The 19,087-nt window shown below is 38.8% G+C and overlaps 1 protein-coding gene across 1 annotated transcript; it reads right to left on the reverse strand.

Moving 5' to 3' along the window:
• Positions 1-1,021: 1,021 nt before the first annotated feature.
• On the reverse strand, positions 1,022-13,363 carry LOC134357315 (peptidyl-prolyl cis-trans isomerase C-like). Its single transcript, XM_063068715.1, has 5 exons — positions 12,908-13,363; positions 8,809-8,922; positions 5,811-5,904; positions 4,274-4,458; positions 1,022-3,348 (listed from the first exon to the last, which is right to left on the reverse strand). The coding sequence occupies exons 1-5, from the start codon at positions 13,004-13,006 to the stop codon at positions 3,217-3,219; spliced, it is 624 nt and encodes a 207-aa protein (XP_062924785.1). The 5' UTR covers positions 13,007-13,363; the 3' UTR covers positions 1,022-3,216.
• Between the last annotated feature and the right edge of the window lie 5,724 nt (positions 13,364-19,087).

A 19,087-nucleotide genomic window follows, 5' to 3' on the forward strand; every position in this document is an offset into this window, starting at 1 on the left:
TATAGGATGGTGCAAAAAACAAACAAAGCATCCAGTGAGCAGCAGTTCCGTGGGCGAAATCACCTTGTCAATGAGAGACATTAAAGGAGAATGGCCAGACTGGTTCAAGCTGACACGATGGTGACAGTAACTCAAATAACCACACATTACAGCAGTGGTGTTAAGAACATATCTGAACACATGGTACACTGAAGCTTGAACACACAGGAGCAGAAGGCCATGAACGTACACGCAGTTGCCACTTTACTAGGTACATGAGGTATCAAATAAAGTGGCCACTGAATGCACATGTCCAATGGCTTGTCACAATCAATACACTTTGCCCTTGTACTTTTGTAATTTTCCATTAGACTACTTAAATTTAAGAATGTAATTCAACATTTTCATCCTGTATTCAAAACTACTCATGGGCTTGCCACTCCCTTTGTTTCCAAGTCTACAACTCTCAAATCTCTTCATTATTTCCAATTTCCAGCAGTGTGTACTATCTACAGGATGCACTGCAACAACATACCAAGGTTCCTAAGACAGAACCTTCCAGACCCACAACCACTACCATCTAGAAGGACGAGAACAGCAGATGCCTAGGAACACCACCACTTGGAAATCCTCCTCCAAGTCACTCACCATTCTGACTTTGATCATATCGCCATTCTTTCATTGTCGCTGGGTCAAGATCATGGAATTCCCTCCCTAACAGCACTGTGGTTATACCTACACCTCAGAGACTGCAGCAGTTCAAGAAGGCAGCTCATCACCACCTTCACAAGGACAACTAGGGATGGGCAATAAATGCTGGCTTAGCTGGTGATGCCCACATCCTATAAGTGAATAAATTTTTTAAAAATTCCATCCATTTGTCTTTTCTAAATTTTCTTTACTTTGGCATTGGCAGCTAAACTGAAATGATAATATCATGCAATTTGTGCATTCCCTGCACAAAGTCAAGCAGGTAAGAATTGGTCACTCAACACAACTTCTGTGTTCATCTTTCATTGCTGTATAGTTTACCTCCTCTGGTATCAGTGTTCAACAAGGACTGAAGGCACTTCTTCCCTTGGTGCAGAAAAAAAGTACTAACTCACGGTTTTGATCTCTTGTTCCATAGTGTGGTTCTCTGATGCCATGAGCAACATAATCCATGAAAAGCATGGTGGTAAAGCATAAATATTTAATAAAATAGTTTTTTTCTCTACGGTTTGCTTTCCCTGTAATGTTAAATGATTAGACTTACAAATGCATATCTCAGGATCACCATGGTTGTTAGGAATAAACACAGTAACACGGACCATATAAAAAAACTTCAATCCAATCTCACCAGGTAAATTCATAGCAATCTAAAGGCAATCCCTAATTATATTCTTGCATGTAAACAAATGATCCAGTGCTTTCCCAGCGTATATGACAAATAAACTCTTCTTGGGCTTCCAGCCACATACAGGTATCGATGTTAACTGACACTTCAATGATAAACTCTGCCATCTTCATCAGGGATGGTCCCTGGGCATTTCTAGTCGATGATATTTATACCCACATCGTCCGTCCCTCCTGGTTAGCCCTCATCCAATCAGGTTTCCACTGTCCCACCTTGTTCACAATCTTACATGTAGGTAACAGATCACAACTTGCTAATGATGATCAACGTGCAGTATAAATTTGATATGTTTGCCCTCTTTTAATTTTAAATCCAACTGTTAATCACTTTTGCAATTACTTTAATTTCAATGCTTCGCTGAGAACATTTTCCATTCTGAAACATCTTTTTACAAATAAATAATATTTTGAAAAAGCAGGCTTTCTGGGAAGCTTTGGAAAGGTTAAGTAACATTGCACAGAGCATTTAAAAAGCACAGAATATTCCCTCCTTTTTTTTTTGGAGATGAGACTACTGATGCCAGAATCTGGTGCAACAAAAAAAATGTGGTGGGGGGGGGAGAGGGGAGAAGGAATTGTCAACTCTGTCTTGATGCAGGATTTCAATCCAAACCCCGCTGCTCCACAAATATTGCTCAATCAGAAAGATGGTAAGATGGTGGCGGGCTCAGATGCAGTGTTCTCTCTGGGGGGTAGGGGGGAAGCAACCAAAGGTGTTTTTGTCTTTTTTTAAACATCATTTTTACAATTTTAAGACAATGCTGGACTTTTAAGAACTTTGGGTATTGCAGGTTTACCCCATCAGTGAGCTGCTGGTTGGTGGAAGAGCTGGAACAGCTGGTCTTGGTATGGCTCATGTTGCTGCCTCCTGCAGGAAGATATCGGAGTTGTTGCGTGAAGTGTAACGGCGGGTGATTGTCTTGAACGCTTCTCTTGCGATTGTAACACTGATATGCAAGATGTCACAGACCCATTTCTCTGGTTTGTTGGAGCGGCAGATAGCGGAGGAGCCGTGGCCTCGGTTGTAGCGAGGACCAGGCATCAAGTTGCAGGCTTGCCTGTTGCTGCAGTCCAGGAGAAGAAAGCCAGAGGCGGCATTGCATGGCGTCCATGCTCGACTGGAGGCTAACCGCTCCTGTTGGTGATGCCCACTAGTGCTCAATCAATCAATGAAATAACAAGGTGGGCTGCGTGCGTATGCGCTTGCACACGTTCGTCTGTAGAATGCTGGGAACTGCCTTTTCTTGCCAATGGCACCTATGCACCATCAATTTGCAGGACTTGGGCTATATTTATCATTCTTGCGTGACTGTTAGCTTGCAATCTTGTATGTGCTGTGTATGTTTTGCACCTCGCCCCCAAAGTAACTTTGTTTGTCTGTATTCATGTATGGTTGAATGATAATTAAACGTTAACTTGAACTTGAAAAGCCCATTTTGCCCTTTCATGGAAGGTGGCACTCAATACTCTATTCCTGTTGCAGCCAACTGGTGAGGACATCCCACTAGCAAAAAGGACACTGATAACGATGCATTGGCTAACACAACATCAGCCCTTGGTTATGTGGATCAAGCCCAGAGAACAACATCAGTAAAGACTGGATACGACTGATTGCTTTAAGAAGCATTTTAGCCTCTCCCAGCTTTACATCCAGGTAGGTCACTTATCAAGCACCATTAAATTTCTAAGCACTAACATTATAAATGTACCATATCGTCTTTAGCTCAGATATAAAGAGAGAAAATGTTTTGGGATATCACAATAAAAATTTGATCAATGGAAGCAGAAGTGTCCATTGTGCCTTTCATCTGTTACTTCTCAGAGATACAGTGTGCTTTCCTATTAGTCGTCATCACTGACTTCAACCACAAAAGGTTCTTTGACATCTATCTTGCCACTATTTACTATCACGCAGTCTTGGAGAGGTTGATTATCGCTGTTTGTGTCCTGGAGTTCTATTATATGCACCACAGGCTAGAAACATAATGAGAACAAGTGTTAGTAATAGTGTGGGAGATTTATTAAATTTACATTTCAACAGTTGGGTTTACTGCCAGAATTCTATATGCAACAGCTATGAATCATTTGCTGATCACCAGCAAAGTTCAGCTAGAGGTTACTTTTGCAATCTTGTGCAAAGTAATGAATGTACTGTATATCAGTGGTTTGTATTATAGATGGCACACACTTAATAAGAACAACAGTTCTTATAAATATGTTATCTATGGTTAGACTGTTGTATGGACCAGTTCAGGTGCTTTTTTTAAAGGGTCAGCTAACTTAAGTTTTTTTTAAATAAAAGACATTTTAATTTTTTTTTAATAGTTTTCATTATTGCCCAGTTTAAAAAATTAAAAATACTTAGTTTTCATTAGTACTTTTTTCTCGGACAAGACTATTCTTCGGTATGGGGATTATTTCTACTAATTTGATCAATTAGGAAAATAGGATTATTTCAATTCATTAGGTCCTTAGGGATGTGCCAAAATCTACCAGTGGCTCCCTGGATCAGAAACATCTTGTAAACAAGGTTGAAGGTAATCAACTACAACATGAGGGCAAATAATTTGCACAGCTACAGGGAAAGTGGGGGAATAAATTGCTTTTCAGTAGTTGCTATAGGTTTGATGGGCTGAACAATGATCCATGCTATAATCATTCTATGAAAAGTCCATGATGTTCAAAATAGACATATTGAATTATCATAGCACAGATGGTCATTCAGCCCATCAAATCTTTTGCTTTCTCAATATATCCAAAATATATACTGCCTATTGCCCGTTTCTTTCTAATTCAATTTCTCTACAGCGATCTTTACAGAAATAATCATAGTTATTAACAAAAGATTAACACAAAACAATTCTCTAGAGAACCATCTCATTGAAAAGGAAATAGTTACCATTCCAGAAATAACTTTGCCAAACACCACATGTTTTCCATCCAGCCACTTTGGTTTTGTTAATGAAATAAAAAATTGTGAAGCATTCGTATCTGGTCCTGAATTGGCCATGCTAACCCATCCAATTCCATAGTGTTTCAGCTTGAAGTTCTCATCCGGAAACACCTTTCCATAAATGCTCATTCCTGGAACGTGAAAGAGATGGGTGCTTAGTGCAGGAGCTAATGTACATTAATCTACCTCTGCTTTAAGGCAGATATAGAAACGGTTATTAGGACATCTTTCCAACCACAAGTGCTAAATTTATAGATTATCACCAGATAAATCAAACAAAATGTTAAGCAGATACAGTAGCTGAAATAGATGAAGGAAATTTAAAAAAAAAGAACCAGGGTAGATTAAGAATACTGCTATTGATTTCATTAAAGCACTGGTTGTTCTTGAAGTCCCATAAAGGTACAACTTTAATCATGAAATCCTAGAAACAGTACTGCAATGTGGAAGGTTAATTCTTGAAATGTGTGAATTCTATGTTTGGGGGAGTCTGAAAATTTTGAAAATCCCTACATTCATTCTGCCTACTTTTCCAGGTTGAAGAAAAAGTAGGTGACATCTGCTTTCCTTGGGACCTCCATAGTGCAGTATATGGAGCATATTGTGAGATAGAGCACAGATCAATGACAACAAACTGTCATGATCCTGCATTAATGAAGCTTACCTTGGCATTCACGGGCAAAGCAATTTAGGCCCATAAGGACACATCTCAAGAAGAATTTCTTGGTGAAGCCTCACCTGTGTAGACACAAGCCTAGCTATAAGCATGGGTCCCTGTAAATTCTTGGTTTTGAGCTTTCAAATGTCTTATGGGTCTTCTTGTGCATACAGTCCATCTCCATGCCATGAATCAAAAGTGTGATGTGCCCCGTAAATCCCCATGGAATAAAGATTTGATTGTCAAAAAAAAATCAGTTGAAGATGGCAGGAAGACTCAGTTTTATGTGAGCAGTGTGTTGAATAAGCAGCAAGGCCACAGAGAGTTATGGCTCACCCGACAAATATAGCAGTTTGTGTGCTCTCCCTTTAAAAATCAGTTTCAGGAGCACAGATTCAGTAAAAAAAAAGTTGGTTGTTCAGTGAGGCTGAAAATCATTGAAGGGATGAATTTTGAGTATTTCATCACCTCGGGGACATTTACACTGGAGAGATATTTCTAGTGCTAAAGAGAATCCTATTGAAAAATGAGCGATTGAATTTCCATCCAGTGACTAAGTGGCCCTGAAATAGGAAAAGTCTGTTTTGAACAGCATAGCACTATTTTGCTTTGGCACCATGAGAAAGAATTTCTGCAATGTTATGTCTTTAATTCTAAAAATTTCTAGAATAATTCAAACAAAAAAGTTATCAAAAATGACAACTATAATCAGCTGTCTTACCATGAAGCTTATCGTAAAGCATTACCCCCACAACCAAAGAGGAGACAAACTGAAAACAATTAGCATCTTTTCCTGTGAAGTACTAATAATTGAAGAGTTATTACCTCCACTCCCATCTCCTGAAGTAAAATCTCCGCCCTGTATTAAGAAATCCTTGATGACACGGTGAAATCTGCTGCCTTTATAACCATAACCTTTCTGCAAAAATAAAGCATGAAATTACTGTCGACTCCTTTAAGCAGTTTTCTAAATTCAGGTCTTACGCGAGTACATTTAAGGGAGTTTGAACATTTTGGACGAGGAGTTCCGAACTGTGGTCCACAGACCCCTCGGTCAATGGTAGGGGACAATGGTATAAAAAAGGTGGTGAACCTCTGATTTAGAGTGTCCAAAATCTTAAATAAAAGCTTAAATATATGAATATACTGTATAATACAAGAATAAAAAAAGGCATTCTTTGTATTTACTGCTTACTATGTACAGTATACTTTTTCTTTACAATTAAAATTCCATGGAAATTTAATACATATAGCTAAATGCAATCAGTTGCCAATTGTCAGAAGAATATAATGAACAAATACAAAACCATTATCTGAATTTCTCACTGCCAGAAAATAACATGGAACCTGAAGTCAAGAATTACATTTGGAGAGATAAAGAAAAAGACACTTTTTAAAAAAAAATACCTGGATTATGTTTCCCTGAGTGATCAGTCCCATGTGTTCTTTCAAGTAGATATGAAATGTCTCATGGCATAACTCCAAGATGATCAGAGAAATTGTCTCAAATTTCTGGCCAGCGCCATGCTTCAGTGAGCATCAGGAAGGATGGATCATCCAGTCATTCGTCTCCTTGCTGTTAGCAAGGTTTTGCTACATGCAAATTAAGCCCAGTATTTCTCTGCATTAAAACGGGTTCAAATGATAGGTAGGGTGTTGAAGTGCACTAGGCAAGGGAGTGTAAGACAGTGCAGTACTAACAGCATGAATGAGAAGATTGGTAGCTTTGATTGGCTGCTTGTTTGTAGGATTATCTGCCGAGCCTGGAGGTTAGGCTGCAAGGGTTTTGCCCCCAGTCAAGCTGACATATCGATGTGAAATGTGCACTGATGTCGCCTCGCCTGGTAACGAAACATTTGCAACCGAACCTCCAGGTTCTACAAACAACGGTACAAACATTAACAACCACCTCTGGAATGTTACTAACCTTAAACATATAAAAATTAAATTGCACTTCTATGAAAATAGCTGGTGTGCTGAAGCTGGTAAAATGTGCAAAGTCTTTAATCTTCCTTCTGTATTACATGCTTTTCTAAAACAGACACAAACAAATCTTCAATTACTGCAAATTGTACCAAATGAACCATATGATATCCAGGTTAGAGCCAGGGATTTGATTTATAGCATATGTGGCAAATTCTAAATAATTGCATTAATAACACAAGTGTAACAGAACTTCTTGGCAATTGACACAAAATTTATCAGTTCTAGGTGTTAAACAAATAAAGTTTTTTTTGTATGTTCCTGAAAACATGCGCAGTCAGTCAGGTTGAAAAGAGATGAAAAATGGAATATATAAACATGGGGAAGTCTCAAGCACATTAGTTAGCACATCATTTAACAAGTCCTGAGGTAAAAAAAAATCACAATAAAATGTTACTTCTTCATAATGGAAGTTATGTTATGAAGTGGAACAGAATGGAAGAATATTAATCAGTGTGTTAGGATACAAATTTTCTCAATTTCTTACAGTTTCATCGGCAGTCTCAGTTATGTCATTATGGGATTAACGGTGAGAAGGCTTGGTATGTTACCACAGAGAGGGAATGAGGAACAACAGAAGGGATAAACATCCCAATCACCCCACCGTATTTTCCTGTACATTGTTGTAACATGGGAGCACCCTGTTCTCAGGTGGAATTTTATGTTCTATGAGAAATACATCAAAATCAGTACATACAGTTCAAATAATGAAAAAATATTACAGAAGCACAAAGCAATAATTTAGTGCAACCTACATCCTCTTTTAGAAATCTAAAGCTAGGTTAGTTTAATTGCAACCCTCTATAACACTTTAGGCTTCAGTTTGAAAACAACTGTGATACTCCTGATTATTTCCTAATATTTCAGGGTGTCCATGGGATCACCTCAGGGTCCTAGATGTAGCTCCCATGTTGGGCCAGAACTGCCCAGAGCCTTGCTGTCACCCCACGCCCCCCCCCCCACACACACACAGCCACCCACCCACTTGGCCTGCAGCTGCTCTGACATTTTGTGGCCACAGTCCTCTTGACCTTCGGACTTAATTTCAGCAACCACATTGCAAAAACGCAGATGCCTGTAAGTGTTGAGTTAGTGTCTTAGACAGACACGAAGCAATGCATCCTTAGACTCTGTTCAGGATGGAAAACAGTTGAGAAATCATTTTTTAAAAATAATTTAGCTTCTGCTGATTAAATAAAAGACTAATATCCAATCAAATATAGACAACTGAAGCAAAAAAAACCAAACTTACCATCTTAATTAGCATTCCACTATGGCTGACCCAAATATGAGGGGTTAAATATGAAATCAGTCCAGCTCCTTAACTCAGCAATTTACAGAATATTCCTGAACTCAATGGCGAGTCTCAAGGGCAAAGCAAGGGGACAGAAATTCCCACTACCAGTGCTGTACCATGGAAGTGTGCAACACGGTAGTATAAATACTGATTCTCACCTACTGGCTAGCCATCAATTTGCCCTAAGCCCAATGATTTTACCACACCTTCCACAATATAACAGTACAAGAAGACGTACTTAAGAAAGTTTCCTGTTAACCAAATAACTTTTGAATTATATTTACGATAGTACAACAAACTTTACAACATTAAAGTTATCTTCATTTATTGCCCACCCTACACTAATAAAATCAAATCCATTGGCATTTTAAGAAGCATCATATTTTATACACATAATCATGAAATATTACCAAGGCCAAAACAAACCAGAAGTGAAGACTATCAGAGAATACGATGCACAAAGTAGGAAAAGTGACAAATATTACAGAAATAACTTGTTTGTTTAATAAATTATGGTTATGATTTAACATAGCATTCTCTTACCTGTCCTGTTGCTAGAGTGATAAAGTTTTCCACAGTCTTTGGAACAACTTCACCAAATAAACCAATGACAATCCTTCCCACATCCTTGCCACCAACTTGAATATCGAAGAATACCTAAAAATCATACAAAATCTTCATCAGTCTTACATTATAAATGAATACGGCCTGAATTACAATATTTCAATTGCATGAGGTTTCAATCAAAAGCTATTTTGCTTGAAGTAATACATGTTAAATCATTTTAAATATACCGGCACAAATTACTTTATATAGGTATCCATAACAATTAAAAGCCAAGATTTTTACAAAACAGATATATCAAAATCTATGGTTTGTGATGATCTCTTTCTACTATAGAGGTCAGGAAAACAGTGGGAGATACACCTTATGAATTTTTCTTACTTCAAAGAAAACCCAGGTCAATGGTACCCTCAAATCTCACTTTATAAAAGAAAATACCAGGTTAGGGAGCAGGAGGCAAGTCATGGATTATCCTTCCATTAAAGCAAAGGAATTTCATCCCAGTCCACTTTCTATGCAACTCCTTGTTTCAAATGCTTTTGGTTGTACTCATATCTTTGATTAGTCAGCATTTTAATCTACTGTTGTGCTTTACTAATTTTCTGCTGAACATCCTTGTTGATTAATCATTTAAGTGCTGGGAAGTCCTGTGGATTACAATAAAGTTTGAGACTGGAATATCAAAATTCCAAATGAATCATTAATTGAATAGCTAGAAGTTCTTTTTCCCACAGATTTCAATGATATGGGCAGATGCATTAGATCATAAATGATATTCAATGTTTTCTCCCTGGTCTGTTGATAACCTTTCCAGCTTCCTTCAACAACCTCTTCGTTGTATGACCAGGAATATATCATAACAAATTAACTCTGTGCTGTTGACCCCGAGTTACTTTTCTAAATTATTACTTTTGATGTCTGCTATGCTCTATCTCTAAAACCACTCTTTCCTCCCTCCCCAGTACTGTATCATTCATTCCTTCCTTCCCCACTCATTCAACTAGCCTCATGCTAAATCAAACTCAGGATCTTCTGCCACCTCTCCCAAATGCCATCAGTTTCAAACTTCATTCCTGTGTCAGTAGTAATTTCAAAACGTTGTTAAACTCTGTCCTTTACTTTTCCTTCACCCACCATGTCACTCCTGAGTAGATTCCGATTTAAAGCAAATGGAAAAAATGATAGCGCATACATCAATGCACAAAATCATTGACAACAATTTGGTTTAGATGGTTGCATGGGACTCCCATCTCCCCCATTACTGTGGCAGAGTGCCAGAGAAAGCGTGGACAGCGGCTGTACCATTTCTCTAGCATCTCTCCTACACTTCTGTCAAGTTTACTACAGAAAATTTTAAACATCAACTTCCGAAAACCTGCAATAAACTGCCTTCAAGTATAAAAGAATATATGGATCCTGTGTAACTGAAGCCAAGCCAAGCAAAGCCTATGATGAACAGCTTTCAAAAGAATTTTCTGATGCAATCTTTACTCTGTATTAACATGCTAATCAAATACAAAAAGGTAGATTATTTTAAGAAATATTTCATTGTAATTTTCTAGCAGTGGTAGTAAAGTAAGTCAGCATATTCCTGTCTGAGTTAAAATAATGAATTGGAACACGTTATAGAACTCCAAACAAGAGAAAATCTGCAGATGCTGGAAATCCAAAGCAACACACACAAAATGCTAGAGGAACTCAGTGGGCCAGGCAGCATCTGTGGAAAACAGTAGCAGTCGACATTTCAGGCCGAGACTCCTCTGAATCATCGACTGTTTACTCTTTTCCACAGATACTGCCTGGCCTGTTGAGTTACTCAGGATTTCGTGTGTACTGCCATATTACGGAGCTCATTGTTACTGCTCTCTGAAGCAAAATATAGATTCAAAAGATAGGAACGTTGGACCACATTCCAGGATTCAATAAAAAGTAAGCATAGCTGAAAAATCTGGCTCTTCATGAGAGGATCATAAAACATGTGATTTTCATTTTATATATTAGTGTGCTTGATTTACCAAATCATATTTGGTAAGACATTTTTTATGCCAGAGATTTGCAATGTAGCAAACATTTTCAATATATACCTGATTGCTGTTTTGGTGATTTCTCAACATCCACACATGGCAAACAGGCTTCCACAGTGCCCATGAAGCTTTATTTTAAGGGATCTCACTGGGCAGGGCACACCATGAACCCTTTTCACATAAATCCAATTTACCCACCCATTTTCCCTGAGGTTATTCAACCATCGACCATCCATTCCAAAGTCCTCACCACCATCAAATTAACACACAATCTAATGTAACAAACTTCTGCTAGCACCTGATACAGTACTGTGCAAAAATCTTAAGGGTGTGTGTGTGTGTGTATATATGTGTATATATATGTATACATATATATATATAGTGTGTGTATGTGTATATGCATGTATGTATATATAACTTTTGCACAGTACTGTACTTGTCAATATGGAGTGGAGAATGAGTTTGTTGATCTGGTGGGAGTAAAGGATGTTGGGAATAATGAGGGTGGCGCACCGCTGGAAGGATGTGGGATAGGTAGCAGAGGAGGTGTTTCGTGGGGGGGGGGGATGGGGGGGTGCAGGTGCAGACACACCCAGCCCAGAGACATCAAGCAGGGTCATTTTATTCCAAAATGTCTCCCTGGGGCATCTTACTCCCTTCCCCTTTTCCCAACTGTAATTCCCCTCTCAATGCCTCCTTCCCACACCAGGCTCTGAGACAGCAGGCAAGGCCATTTGATTCCGAACAACTGGTTTATTGATCATTACAGAATGTCTCTGGTGCTTCCTGCTCCCTTGCCTCTGCCTTCCTCTTTACCCAACCGTGATTCCCCTCTCCCTGCCCCCTTCCCACTCTCAGTCCACAATAGCGACCTGTATCAGAATCAGGTTTATCATCACTCACCTATGTCATTGAAATTTGTTTTTTTGTGTGTGCGCGGCAGCAGTGCAGTGCAATACGAAAAGTTACTACAGTACTATGCAAAAGTTAGCTACTTATGTGCCCAAGACTTTTGCACAGTACTGTAGATCGGGTCCAACCAGCAAACTTCACGTCTAACTACTTGCCTATTTCTCCAACTTGCTTCTCATTGCCAATATCACCATCCAATTTATGAGATCCATGCTCCAACTTCTGACCACATTAACTAATTCGACCAGTGACTCCCACAAGTTCTGATGCAGGATCTCAGCCGGAAACATAACGATCTGTTTCCCTACGCAGACCCTGTTTGGCCCAGTGAGATCCTTCAGCAACTTTTTGCTCCGGATTCCAATATCTGCAATAACCGCATATTGCAATTAAGATTTTACTCAATTTATGGAAAAATAAAATGCAAATTTTAGAAAAATTCTGAAATTAACTAAAGAAATTGCACCTTGTACCAATCAATTTTAGTTTATCAAGACCAAAAGGTTTGCTCAAAGCCGTAATAAGTCATCCCAAAGCACCAATAAAACAAGACACCAGTTTAGGTGACTGGAAGGTGAACAACCAAAACCATCTGAAGGTTTTGTTTTAAAAATCTCTTAAAAGAAGAAAAAAATGTAGCACCTGGGCCAGAGGTCTGGAGCTTGGGCCTTTGACAACTTACGGCCCGGTCCCAAATGAAAATTAAAACTCAGCATTTTATTATGTTCACTTTTTTACATGAAATATAATGCATATTTAGCTGAAGTTAACATAAATTAGCTCATCATGCTATTAACACTTGCCAGGCTGTAAAAGTTGAACAGTGTATCACTGACGGCTACTTGGTTTTCCTTTTTTTCTTTTCTGACCACACCGTTATAGCAGATCTATCTTTCAGTTTTACAAGTTAAATAAACTACGTCCCAGTACCACCCAAACTCAACTCGTGCCTCTCAGTACGATGTAAAGTCGAATCACCATGGTATACCGATGCTGATTGGAGGACTTTTGCAGGGCTCGTGTTTCATAGGACAGATCAGCCGTCAATCTGACCAGCAGTCAGTGGGCACAGTGAGAGACCCTACCCTCTTCGTACCTATGCCGCGTTGGGCCATTCGCTCACCAACACGATTTACACCCACCTTGGCTGTTACCTTCGGACCTCGCTTCGTCGCTGTTAAGCCTCTGCTTCTATCCAGAAGAAACAGTGCGAAGAAAAGCAAAACCAACTGCGATTTCATCCTGTTGGAAATAAACTTTAGCCTGGCTCTCGCATCGGCGCTGACCAACACACGCAGGGAACGTGGCTCCACCTCCGGCTGGGAGAAGCCAACCGCGGCAGCGACGTGGAAAAGAGCGTCCTGCTCTTTCCGGGACTGCCCGGTACAGTGAGCGGAAAAAAATCCACCTTCAAATCACGCACCTATTTATTTTTTCCCCAATATCCGTACTTTCTCCTTCAAACACCACAAATAGAGGGAAGTTCAACGTATTTCCCTGCTTTAGCTGTTTCTCTTTTTCCGAGGAATCCACCGATCTTATGTGAAAGTGTTCTTTTATCACGGAACAATTTGACGGTAATAATATTGCACCCAGTTTGCTAATTACAAACTAAATTATCACCACTGACACAATAGAAAAAAATGTTATTGCAACTTAGCTTTATAATGACCATATAATATGATAGTGGAAGATGTTATATGAAATCAGCACGGAAGACGTCAGTCCGCTGGGCCAAAGATCACTTCACACGGTACTGTAGAGGGGCTGCCCAGGGTCGTCATCAACTTCCTGAATGCGTATGCATTGTGTTCAGATGTATTCAGAGAATCTGCTAGTACTTTTTTTTTGTTTTGAAAGATGAGGTCGAACCAAAAATCCTAATCACGGAAATCTTGAGTGTAGAAATTAAACGGAAGTGTAATTTGAAACTCCAAACTGACATATACTGTACGTACGTGACTGTGTTCATGCTCTCGGTTACAGTCCAGTTAAATTCGTTTTAGATGTTTTTTTAATATCGTTCCTGGCACCCTTACGTACTTGGGTAGTAAATTGTCATTTCGGGCAATTGAAACGTAATCGTCAATAATAACTTGAATTTATGGGTCTTGACGATAGTAAAAGGCCCCACCAAAATAACTGATTCATTTTAAACAAAAGGCACACTGAATAAATCATAGACCTTATATCATTCAAGTTCTCAGCTGCCTTTCCAAGTCATTTGGAACATCCACGTGCCGTATAATATTCAGATCTTTTTTAGAAATATACTGCGATATAGAAATTTAAATTCAATGCAATTGTTGAAATGCCTTATTGGAAGTACTGGGAGCAACAAATCGCTGGCAATTACTTTATAGTTTTGTATTCTAAATGTTTGATTATTAGAATTTCCATGGGCATTCCCAGAACTACAGCCATATCTTCCCTTCACCGAGAATATCGGCCGACCTACTGCCGAAGTTGCCGAGGGAAATCAGAAGAATTTTAGCGAGCACTTTCCTTGGGGGGATAAAACATACATCATTGTATCGGAATTTTAATAAGTATTAATGATACCAGGTGAAGATAATAGGTAATAGGTGGCAGGTAACGACGCGTATTTTGAGGAAATAAGGTACAGATTAATAATCTATTAATGTATATGATATTCAGAAAATTATGTTGAAAATGTACGTGTATTGTATGCTGTAAATTTTTATTAAATGTGAAATAAAATACTTGTCACTTTGCCAACGCCACTTTTAAGGAGTTCTGTTTATTTTACATACATATGCCGTTACAGATCACCCTTCCTCCAGCCTTTCGGGTTCTTTTAGCGAACTTGCGTTCTGGTGCGTAAAACAGAAGTGTTGATGCATAATTAGATACAAACCTATGAGTATTAGGTATTAATGAACAGTTCTAACCAATCAGTTTATGACATTAATCTACCGATGCAGGTATGTTGACTACTGGCATTTTTATTTGAAATAAAAGAGATTGTAAAATGCAATATAGTTATTGAGAGTGTTTGTGACGCAATGTGATGCAAGCACTTTTTAAACTATTCTATCAGCATTTTTTGAGCTTTGCTTTGGTCCACTTGTAGATCATATTTAGTTATGTCATCAAACCACAAAATCATTTCCGACGGACTGAAAACTTCCCTATTTCACTATAGTGATCAAATGCAAATAAAAGTGACCTCAGCTATCTGGGCAAGTATAAAAGTCCCAAAGTACAGTACTTCCCAAATGCACGTGGGCATGCAGATACACATAATCGATTTTCAAACGCTTATCTTTTTTGTGTGAAAAACTTTATAACCCTTTTATATTTTATATAGATTAAAATAAATTTCAAATCTATTTATCCATGTCCTTCCCTTTCTTTATTTCTGTAAGATCGCATTCCAAATAAGCTAGGAATTTTTAGATGATCCCACTCATATGATGGAATTTCAGTTAAGGAGTATAGAAGCCATGGGAAAACGGCATTAATACTACTTGATGATAGTTCAGTGGGGGGGGGGGACTGCGTAAGATTCTGTTGCTAAGTCCCTGTTTTTTTGTACGACACCAACACAGTTTTTTACAGAAGAAAGATTAAATATGATGTCTATCTGTTTCTACTTATTTCATGTAACTTTATTGACTCTATTGGTTGCTGGTGTGGAGCCGATGAACATGATGACGGAAACCTCCCAGTTCTTTCTAGTTTTCCAGGAGATTACAAAATGAAACATGTCAGCTGTTTTAATTATTTGAAAATCACTTTGCATTTATCTGTTTTAAATATAACATTATTAATTGTATTTGTTACTCTTTGACCCAATCAAATACTTTGACAATTTTGTTCCAAAGTTTTTTATCTGCTTCTTTCAGCTGTAAAAGCGCAATAAGACTGCAAATTATTGAAATCTGAAATAAAATCATAAAATGCTGGAGATTCTCAACAGGTCAGGCAGTATCTGTGGAGGGAGAAATATGGTTAACACTTCAGATCAATGGACTCTCTGTTAGTGATTTACCTGAATCATAATTCCGTTTCTCTTCCAATTCTGGTTTGAAACCATTTCCGTATTTCCTGGATTTATATTGGTATTGGTTTTTAAAAATATACATTCATATAATGTAGCAAAAGTACTAGGCCCAATAATGAGCTTTGGAAACCATATTCTGTTGACATGAATCTTTTTTTTAAATGTCAGCCAGTCCATGCCCAAGATTTACACAGTATTCTCATAGTTTTCAGCTTTGTAAAATGTTATTTAACCTTTGTAGAGGTCTGTCTACTCCCATTTCATGGATTTTCACAGAACTTCAGGGTTGTAATTTTCTTATCAGATTGGTTGGATGAACTACTGTCCTTCTGACTCTGTGTTAATGTATGCTCACTATATTAAAATTCAACAGACCATCCACCTGTCTACTGCTGTTTCCATTATTCCACATAGAATTGAAATGAAACTAATATGGTGTGTCTGATTTTTCATCCTTTCTTAGTATGGGCAAATGATCAAACTCTAGTTTCCAGTTATTCCTTCTAATTTCCAGCTGCTCATACATTTTCTCTCCAAACCCTTCCTCGTTAGTTTAATATGTATTTTTAAAATCCATCTCGAGGAGAGGACTTTGTTTGACAGACTTTAATAATCTATAACTCCCAATTTTTGTCTCAAATTAATTGATTGTATTCTGATTGTCCATATTTGCAGAGGGCATGGTGCTCACATCAGTATCTGCACACTTTATTCAGATACTTCCATGGTAACTGGAGATGTTATCTCCATTTATGCCACTTCTGAAATTCATTAATACATTAAACATTCATGTTTGCTTGTAACGAGTTTCACCCATTTGATAATGTTTTGCTACTCGTTTTGTATTTCTCATGGCTTCTCAACATTCTCCATAAGTTTGGAGATGCTAGTCAATATATGATTGTTATTATCTTTGGGAATTGGAAGAGTTTGAAACCCTACAGAGAAGTCCCATTGGACAAAACGAAGATGCATTTAACATTGTCTATTACAAAATGGCACACTTGACACTGAGATACTGTCATCCTGTGGCAGACAGTAATCAAATATTTGAGCCAAATACACCTACAATATTCTGGATCATTCCTTTTATTGAATCCAACTTCCACCCTACTCCCATTCCAAAACCTGATCCTGGCTTCCTGGGCCATGTTCTTTTTTTTCCCCTGCATGCAATGTATTGAAGGTCAGATGAGTACAAAATCTTCAGTTCCAACATATTCTTCTCCAAATAGTGGAACTCTTTACATTTTCCTCCTTTCTTCAGTCTAAAAAAAATCGGCAAAGCTACTGGTTACAACGCACATGATACTAAAGGAACTGAGCGATTTTGCATGCTGCTTGAGAGGACAGCCCAGTCTTTTGTGTATTCAAAGTTGCTGGCTGCCTTACTTACAAGTTTTGCTTCATTAGAGCGATGCCATCTGTCACCTCCACTTTGGCTTCCCGATATAAGAGATGAGATGAGGCTGAGTACAGGGCTACGGTAGGAAACTTTGTCACATCGTGTGAGCAGAATTATCTGCAGCCCAATGTGAAAAAGACTAAGGAGCTGGTGGTAGACCTGAGGAGAGCTAAGGTACCGGTGACCCATGTTTCCATCCAGGGGGTCAGTGTGGACATGGTGGAGGATTACAAATACCTGGGGATACGAATTGACAATAAACTGGACTGGTCAAAGAACGCTGAGGCTGTCTACAAGAAGGATCAGAGTTGTCTCTATTTCCTGAGGAGACTGAGGTTCTTTAACATCTGCCAGATGATGCTGAGGATGTTCTACGAGTCTGTGGTGGCCAGTGCGATCATGTTTGCTGTTGTGTGCTGGGGCAGCGGGCTGAGGGTAGCAGACACCAACAGAATCAACAAACTCATTCGTAAGGCCAGTGATGTTGTGGGGATGGAACTGGACTCTCTGACGGTGGTGTCTGAAAAGAGGATGCTGTCCAAGTTGCATGCCATCTTGGACAATGTCTCCCATCCACTACATAATGTACTGGTTGGGCAAAGGAGTACATTCAGCCAGAGACTCATTCCACCGAGATGCAACACAGAGCGTCATAGGAAGTCATTCCTGCCTGTGACCATCAAACTTTACAACTCTTCCCTTGGAGGGTCAGACACCCTGAACCAATAGGCTGGTCCTGGACTTATTTCATAATTTACTGGCATGACTTACATATTACTATTTAACTATTTATGGTTTTATTACTATTTAGTTATTTATGGTGCAACTGTAACGAAAACCAATTTCCCCCGGGATCAATAAAGTATGACTATGACTAATAACACGCAATGATCCCAATAAAGTGAGTGTAATTACTGAGAGAATGTGATATTTGTAAATACAAGTTGTATCTATTCCATCAGCGGTCAGTAAAGTGAGACAGATTATCAGCTAGAGGGGGAAGGACCATACTTACTCACGTTTAGATGTAAGTTCAACATAAATTTATTCTCAACGTAGACATGTTTGATCTATAGTGTGTGTGTCTGTGTGTCTGATGGATGCTGCTTTCCTGCAACAACGCTTCTTGTAGATGTGCTCAGTGGTTTGTGATGGACTGGGCCATATCCATTACCCTTTGTAGGATTTTCGTTCAAGGCCAGTGGTGTTTCCATACAAGACTGTGACACAAGCAGTCAATATACTCTCCACTACACATCAAAAGAAGTTTGTCAGAGTTTTAGATGTTGCGCGGAATCTACGCAAACTCTCAGAAGTAGAGGCGCTGCCTTGCCTCCTTCGTAATTGTTGGGCTCAGGACAGATCTTCCGAAATAACACCAAGGAATTTAAAGTCACTGACCCTCTCCACCTCTGATCCTCCGATGAGGACTGGCTCATGGACCTCTGGTTTTATCCTCTTAAAGTCTATAATCAGCTCCTTGGTCTTGCTGACTTTGAGTGAGAGGTTGTTGTCGCAGCTCCACTTAGCCATTTATTTTTTTATATATGTAACCACTTCCCTTTCGCCGACGTTATGTAGAAATGCCAACAGTTAACTTGTGCGCAGTTGATTTTGTCCTCTGATTTTGCTATTGCATCACCGGTGTCATTGGCAAATTTCTTAGCGCAAGTTCCACTGACTTTACACCCTATTGGTGTTACTTCTTAATAACGGAGCATGCTGTATTCCACCACGCGCATTCAATTTATGAGTTTATTCTTTAAAATTAAATTAAACCTTAAAATTCTGCATTTAATGCATTATTTTCCACAGAATAAATAATATGTCGTGATACGGGAGAGTCGTGTAAGTTGGAGTGAACATTTCCTGCATAGTTACAATAGATGA

This window comes from Mobula hypostoma, chromosome 16 (genome assembly GCF_963921235.1).
Source record: "Mobula hypostoma chromosome 16, sMobHyp1.1, whole genome shotgun sequence".
Taxonomy (NCBI): Eukaryota; Metazoa; Chordata; class Chondrichthyes; order Myliobatiformes; family Myliobatidae; genus Mobula; species Mobula hypostoma.